Raw genomic sequence first — 8,414 nt, 5'->3', positions numbered from 1 at the left:
TGTCGGAACCGCTGTCGCCCTACTCTCCTGCGGAACTGCTTGAGCTAGCAGTTCAGGAAGGCTAAGAACGGGGTGACTGAAAGCGAGAGTTTGGTGTATTTAAAAAGCCAAATGAAGCAGGATATGAAAAAAGGTCAAGAGAAGAAAAATATTTCCTTTTAAATTCCTTCTAAAAATATCATAACAACTTTTTAAATTTTCTTGAAAAATTGAAATTTTAATGAAAAAGATGAATAGACAAAAGTTGCTCTTCCAAAAAACCGCTACAAATTTGTCATTGCATCATTGGTAATTTTTTATAGGATGCGTAGTTCTTGTTTTAATTGTGAAAAATGACATTAAAAATAAAAAAAATTAAATTTTTGGAAAGACAAAGCATGTTCCAGTAAAATATTTAATTTTTTTAATTTTAGGAGATTTTATGAAATTTGAAGGTCACAGGATTTTAAAATATTTTGAAAAACCTCAAGAGATATGAAAAGTGTTCAAAGATTTTAAAAGGTTTCAAACAATTTAGTGTAATTTTAAGGGATTTCGTTTATGGGATTCTTATGAATTCCAAGGGATGTATCAGAAATTTAAGATACTTGAAAGATTTCATTACATGGTATTTGAAGGAATTTCAAGAAATTTGACTCTACTTTAAAAAATTTACGAGATTTCAGAGGAATTTCCAAAACTTCCATGGTAATCATTTAAATTATTTCTAAATTCTTCCGATAATATTGAAATCCCTCGAAATAATTCAGCATTTTTATTATCTTAATATTACTTTGAAATTTTATAACTAGGATTGATTTAACACCAAATTTAATAAGCTTTCGAACGGTTAAAAAAATATTTCTTTATATATACATTCTCGAAGGCACCTTTCAAAGTCAAGGCTAATTTTTAGTAGGTCAGATTATTTAACTTAACATATTTAATAACATTTAAAATTATGTCTTTCTGGTTAAAAACTTTTTCGTAGAACATTAACCTTTTGTTTAAAATACACATTTTGTTACTGATAAGTCAACTGAAATCTTTCTGCGATGAAAACTGTTTTTTTTTCTGAAAATTTGTCTTCTTGATATAAAAAAATCATCTTTTTTAGTAGAAATATTTTATCTTTCTTGAACAAAAATGCATTTCTTTTGTTAAGAATTTAAATATTTCTTTGAAAATTGACTTTTTTTAACATTTTTATTCTTGTGTTAAAAAGTCAAATGAAATCTTTTTGGTAAAATTGGTCTTTTTGATTAATCAAATTTAACCTCTTTTTGTAGAATTTTCATTTTTTTTGGACAAAAATGCAACTTCTTGGTTTAAAATTTAACAATATTGTTGAAGAGCCATACTTTTTGGTTAAAAATTCGAATATCTAGCAGAAAATCAACTTATTATTTACAATTCTTATTTTTGGGTTTGGATGAAAATTGATCCGTTTTTTCTTTAAATTCATCGTTTTAGAAGAAATGTCATCTTTCTTAAATAAAAATGTAACTGCTTGTTTCAAAATTTAACAATTTGATTCAAAAGTCATACTTTTTTGTAGAAAATTCTGCTGTTTTGTAGAAAATTTAACTATTTTTAAGAAAATTTACTCATTGTTTAAATTTAATATTTTGGTGTTGAAAAGAGATTCTGTCCTTTCTGGATTTATTTCTTTTTTATTTAAAATTTCACCTGTTTTAAAAGAAATATGTTATCTTTCTTGGATAAAAATGCAACTGTTTGGTTGAATGTTAAATATTTGGTTGAAAAGTCATATTGTTTGGTTGAAAACTTACTTTTTGTTAAAAATTTATATTTTGATGCTGAAAAATGTACTGAAATTTTCTCTGCATGAAAGTTCAACTTAACAAAAAATTGTTGTCTTTTATTAAAAAATTCTCTGTTGCAGTACAAATTTCATCTTACTAGGATCGAATTGCAAGAGAAATAGTAGAGAATTCAAATATTTTGTTAAAAAAATATATCCCTTCGGGTTAAAAATTCGTCTTTTTGGATTGAAAATTCAATATTTTTTTAGTAGAAACTTATTTCATGTTTAAAAATCATATTTTGATGGTGAAAAGTCAACTGAAATCTTTTTAAACAAAAAATTCAACTATTTTTTTTACAAATTTATCTTTTTGTTTTAAAAATTCATCTATTTCAGCAGAAATTTATTTTTAAAAAAATGAAAATGACACTTGTTACTTAAAGATTATTTTCCTTTGCTTGAGTATTCAACAATTTTGTTTAATTAATTTGGTTGAATCAGTTTGTATAGAGATATATATTTTTTAAAGATTTATATTTGTAGTTGAAAAATCAACTCTTTGCTCGAAATCTTAACTATTTTGTTGGAAAATAATCTTTTTAAAGTGAAATTTCAACTGCTTTAGTAACAGTTAAAACACATGATTAAATAATTATTTTCTTCAGTTGAAAATTTATCTATTTAGTGGATAAGCCGTTCTCTAGTCTAAAATTAATTTTTTAACTAAAAATATAACTTTCCATTTGTTGAAGAGTGATCTTTTTCAGTTGAAAATTCTTTTTTGAAATTTAATTTTTGTTAGAGAAAATGCATTAGTTTCGTGAAAAATTAATTTTTTGCTATAAACTTATATTTTCTATTGGAAAATTTAATTTTTGTAGAGAAAATTCGTAGTTTGTCTCGAAGGTTCAACAATTTACATAACATTTTACTTATTTTTTGAGAGAAAAATCTTGATTTGTTGAAAATTCGTCAGTTTTTTTTTGGTATAAATTTAATCCCTTCTGATTGAAATATAAACTTTCACACTTTTTTGTTGGAAATTTATCTTTTTGTGTTGAAAATTCAATATTATGTTGAAACTTCAATTATTTGTTTGAAAATTTAAGTATTTTGTCGAAAAGCGATCTTTTATAGCAAAGGATATATTTTTTTGTTTTAAATAAATTAAGAAATTTAAAAAAATTTTAATTTATATTTAAAATACTGTTTTATTCCTTTTTTAAAATATTCTATGTTAAAAGTATTACAAAATTAAAATGCTGGTATTTGAATGTTAATGATCAAGGAAAATGAAAAATTAGTCAAGGAAAATCAGGAAATTTTGAAAGTGAAGTTCTTGGACACCCTGCCTCATTCCATTTTGCAATAATTGGCGAAACATTTCTAAAAACTAAAAATGACGTATATTAGGAGGGGGGGGGGGGTATTTTGTTACGGTTTGTTACAGGAAGAGGAAGTATTTTAAAGAGGGCCTATACACCGTTACGTAATTTAAGCACGGACCCTGATCACTATGATCGCCAATAAATGAATTATAGAATCAGAAGTCACCAAGAGACCATATTATTAAATCTTAAATGTTTTTTATGTCCCTAATCTGATCTTATATGATTAATTACATTAATTTTGAAAAAAAAGAGTGATAAAAGAAATTATATACGTACGAGTTTATTTCTGTTTTTAGAACTCAGTCAAGAGGTCAATGCCTTTCCAGTCGCGTGTTGACTACCGTCGCTCTTTAAATTGAGATATGTCTGATTGCGTGACGCCGCCATCCAGGAGTAAATAAACGAAGATAATGAAGCAGAAAGAATTCAGCTGTAACCTTGACCGCCAGTGGAGTGTATTTTTATCACCACAGACCACTCAATTGTCTTCTCTATTATGATATAAACGATCTTATAATCTTCATCAGTTCAAATACAACAAAAATGGTAATAGAATACTTTCGAAGGTGTTGTTTATTTTTATATATCTTGAATTACATCACAAATAGACAGTCTTTTAGAGAGAATACAAGTAAAGAACTTAAATTGCTAATGCAGTATTCGAGATAAAACTAGTTTGAGATACAATTAACGAATAATACTAAAAATAATCATAGGAATCGAGTCTATAAATCATAATCATAGCATTCAGTAATCCAGTCGTTTTAGCAATCGCAAACCCCACCGTAATCCCGTGAAATGAAATAAACATTTCAATGCAATTAAAGTGAAGACACTCAACCTGTTTTAGATACTTGTGAAGTGTTAAATGAAATGATGGAACAATTAACCTACACACTAAATATCATATCTTAAAGTTCAATCCTATCCTATATGAAACAAGGTGAAAGTATATCCTGCTTTTAAATATAGGATACCCTACCCACATTAATATGATCAGTCTGTAGAACTCCTACTTCCAATAACTAGGTTCTTTGGGCCAAGAAACTCCCGGATAAGACGATTCAGTGTCATAGACATATTTAACTTTAGGGTTATTTGGTTGCCCAAAAAAAGCATCACGAACCATGCTAAACATGCCCATCCCAAGTGCCATGTTGCTCATGACCCCAGCCATTGATGCAGCAGTTCTAGCATGAGCCAGGGTCATGTGCAGCAAAAACGAAATCACCACCCCAATCCCGGGCACCATTTGCATCATCTTATTCTTAAGACCTCTACCCATGTGGACAATACTACTGGTTATTTTCCTACTAAGAACAAGCTCATTTAATTGAGGAAGCTGTATAGACAATTCGGTCCGGTGTTTCTTCTTCCAAGTTAAATTAAATCCATTCTTCGACTTTGCCTGGTCCCTTAAATTTGTTAAAGATTGCTCCTTTGCCAACTCTTTTTTGACATCTTTCGATTTTCCCAATTCGTTGTCAAGATTGTAGTAAGCATGAGGCGTCAAGAGAGGGATGATTTTCAGTTTTTCTTCAAGCAACTTCTCCTGGGCTTCGAGGGGAACTATCTTTAGTTCATCATCTGGTTCCTCTTCTGCAATACTTCTATCGATGAAGGACCGAAAGTGATCCTCGCTGAAAGATTTAAGCCTGCTACCAATTTCGTTTGTAAACTTTGTCCCAAAAAGGAGTTCAAAAGCCTTGTAAGCATCTTCAATAGTGAAGTACTGTCGATATTCATTCTTCGTGTCAGAATCATTGGTCCTTAACTTCTCCAACAAGGAAGTAAGAATGAGATCGTCCTTCAGAGATCTTTCAATGTTCGAGTCCTCTTGCGAGTCCCGGAGGAATTGATAACTATCATCCTCGAATGTAATGCTCTTTCCTTTTTTCGGATCCTTTTTATTCTTATCGGGTTTTGGTTTTGATTCCAGGACGTCCTCCATGATTTCACTGATGATCGTTAAGATGCTGGGGAGATTTTTGTTGTCCTTCACGACTTTTGCTCTGCCTTCACGAAATCCGACGAGACTTATACCTAATTCACCATTTCCGTGACCCTTGAACCTGAGATATCCGATATTTGTCTCGAATTTCTGTTCAATAAGGTTCTTGTACCAAGTGAGGAGGACATCCTCAAACTGTTGTTTCTTCACCATAAGTTCTTTCTCGAAATCATTAGGAGGCATTCCGAAAAATTCTTCAACTCCTGAAGCTGAAGATCTGCCTGAAAATGGTCCAAGGGATGGTAGGTTACTGGTGATCATCGGCCAGATGAATACACCTGCGCACCTGATGAAACTAAGACCTCTAATACACTGCCAGAGTTGAGACATGAGACCACGTGAATTCTCGGGATTCAGCTCTTCAAAAAGTTTCAGAATTTGTACCTGATCCGCGGTGAGCGTACTTTTTACTTCAGGATCAATACTGTCGATGAAATACTTCTTTGATTGTTGTGTATTCTTCAGAGAATTAACTTTAGAGTTTTTCAGGTGAATCAAAAGCTGGAGCAACTCGGACTCAGTCATGTTGGGGAAAGTAATTTTCGAAAGATTTCTGCGAACTGATACTTTGTTTTCGTCAGGGTTATTTTCGGGGTAGGAGTCTAGAAGGTCCGTCGAGCTTCTTTTTCTTCTGTTGTGATTAATGTTCATCTCGGATTCAGGTTTGATGTCTTCTTGCTCTTTCTTGGGATCTACTCGTTCATTAGAAAGGTCTACGAAAGGAGCAAATGGCTGTCCTAAATAGGCTGGTATCTCTGGCGCATATGCCTGCCTGCCTGGAAAATGAAAAGTCCACATTAATGATCAACTTTACTGAATGAGCTTTTTAATCCGTGGTTTAAGATACAAATTTCAAAATCTATTGATTCTGTTCACCTACTGACGACGTGATGTCCTGTGTTGGATTTTCTTGTGGAGATGGAGTGGATTGTCCTAAGAAAGCTAATCCGTGTTGAAGTCTTAATGGTAGATCAGGATACATTTCTTGTAGTGAAGGTTGCTTTTGCTGTTGAAGAAGTTCAAGAGGAATAGTAGGTTCTGGAATAAGACCAGTTGGAACTGATTGAGGGAGTGGATGTAAGAGGAGTGGGTTTAGCCTTAAGAGGGGCCATCCTACGTTTTGCATACAAGCTACAAAACTGTTTCTATGCATACACTCTGTCATCCTCGCATGATAAGCAGGTCGAACTGATTCGGGCAATATACTATCTGAGAGACTCATTATATTCCTCTGTTGTTTAGACAAAAAACCAGGTGCAAATTGTAAGGGAGTTTCAGCAACAGCATCATTCTGGGACTTAGATCTTTCGTTTACTGATGCTGTACTGATGAGTATGTTTTCAATTTCATTCTGCAGATGGTCCTCAATCTGTTGGAAGTGTGAGCTGGCATCAATATCTGGTTTCTGAAACCCATCTTGAATTGGGGTTCGTAAACTTTGTGGGTTTCCACTAAATACGGCTTGATTTCCGAAATTTGGAAAATTTGGTAGGTTTGGATAGTATTGAGCAATACTAGGGAAAGCAATGTCTCTTGAACAATCTAGGAACTCATTGTTTCTAGAACACTCGACCATACTCTTGATGAAATGTTCCCTCTGCTCTTCTGGTAAGAGACTTTCACCGATTTCAATAATCACAATCTGCTCGTCTGAGAAATGTTCAATTTCTAAATTGTGGATAAGGTCTCGTGTTTTCAAGGATCCAGGTGCGAAATTCGTATTCGATAGTTGAAGAGCTCTTAAAATGTTCATAATAACACCTTCTGGATGTTCTGAGAAAATGGGTATGAACCTCGTGTCTGTGATAGTAAGAGTTGCTTCTCCATGCTTGTCAATCTTGACATTCGTCTCCGAAATCTGCTTAGTTGTCAAATCATTATCTGTTGAGTTTAGTTGTGTAAAGTCCTTAGCATCCTCTGGAGATGCAAAGTTTGGGAAACTTGGTAAATTCGGGAAGTAGTCTGCCAACGTGGGGAACATGAATTCCCTAGAGCATGTTAAGAAGTTCTTATCACGAGTGCAGGAGATCATTTTCTCAGAAAAAGACATACGGGCAGATTTTGGAATCATGCTCTTTGCGAGTAAAATTGTATTTTCTTGGTGTAAGTTCAAGAAATTAGAGTACTCAGGAGTTGTAGAATTCAAAAAAGAAACAGCAAGGGTGTTCACCAGGCGTGGGTCTGATATTTGATAGAGCCTTAGTATGGTGAAAATCACGCTCTCTGGATTTTCAGACAAAATAGGTACGAATTCATTTCCTGTGATGGATATTAAAGGAACGTTAGAACGTATTTCGCTCCGGCTAGAGGAAATTTGAATTGGTTCTCCTTGCGATGGAACGTGCCTCCCTTCTCCGGTAGCTCCTGCAAGATATCCAGTTTCACTTCCCTGAGAAAAGCGAATTATAAGTGTTGGAGGTGTTCCAGTACAATTTGGTTTAACTGGTATTGCTGGTATAACTGGTGCACTTGGTATGATGGGTGCTTCTGGTATAATTGGTGCTCCTGGAAAGGCCGGTGCACCTGGACTGGTGGGTATTCCCGGTATAGTTGGTGCTCCTGGAATGGACGGTGCACTTGGTATAGTTGGTGCTTCTGGTATAATTGGTGCTCCTGGTATAATTGGTGCTCCTGGAGAGGCGGGTGCACCTGGTATGGTGGGTGTTCCCGGTATAGTTGGTGCTCCTGGAAAGGACGGTGCACCTGGTATAGTTGGTGCTCCTGGTATAATCGGTGCTCCTGGTATGACTGGTGCTCCTGGAGAGGCCGGTGCACCTGGCATGGTGGGTGATCCCGGTATTGTTGGTGCTCCTGGAAAGGACGGTGCACCTGGTATAGTTGGTGCTCCTGGTATAATTGGTGCTCCTGGTATGGCTGGTGCTCCTGGAGAGGACGGTGCACCTGGAATGGTGGGTGTTCCCGGTATAGTTGGTTCACCTGGAAAGGAAGGTGCTCCTGGTATAATTGGTGCTCCTGGTATGGATGGTGCTCCTGGAAAGGCCGGTGCACCTGGCACGGTGGGTGTTCCCGGTATAATTGGTGCCCCTGGTACGGCTGGTGCTCCTGGAGAGGCCGGAGCACCTGGTATGGTGGGTGTTCCCGGTATAGTTGGTGGACCTGGAAAGGAAGGTGCACCTGGCATAATTGGTGTTCCTGGTATGGCTGGTGCTCCTGGAAAGGCCGGTACACCTGGTATAGTGGGTGTTCCCGGTATAGTTGGTGCTCCTGGAAAGGAAGGTGCACCTGGCATAATTGGTGCTCCTGG

The 8,414-nt window shown here is 35.0% G+C and overlaps 1 protein-coding gene across 1 annotated transcript in view; it reads right to left on the bottom strand.

Moving 5' to 3' along the window:
* Nucleotides 1–8,414, bottom strand: part of LOC117180798 — a 90,210-nt gene that overhangs the window by 79,070 nt on the left and 2,726 nt on the right. Inside the window, exons 2-3 of the mRNA XM_033373308.1 lie at nucleotides 6,026–8,392; nucleotides 4,155–5,925 (exon numbers count right to left, since the gene is read on the bottom strand). Of these exons, the coding sequence (XP_033229199.1) occupies nucleotides 4,155–5,925; nucleotides 6,026–8,392 (4,138 nt within the window). The remainder of the gene's footprint in view (nucleotides 1–4,154; nucleotides 5,926–6,025; nucleotides 8,393–8,414) is intronic.

The sequence above is a fragment of the Belonocnema kinseyi genome, chromosome 1, assembly GCF_010883055.1.
Source record: "Belonocnema kinseyi isolate 2016_QV_RU_SX_M_011 chromosome 1, B_treatae_v1, whole genome shotgun sequence".
Taxonomy (NCBI): domain Eukaryota; kingdom Metazoa; phylum Arthropoda; class Insecta; order Hymenoptera; family Cynipidae; genus Belonocnema; species Belonocnema kinseyi.
The sequence above is the reverse complement of the archived record's forward strand: the minus strand, read 5'-3'. Positions and strand labels throughout refer to the sequence as shown.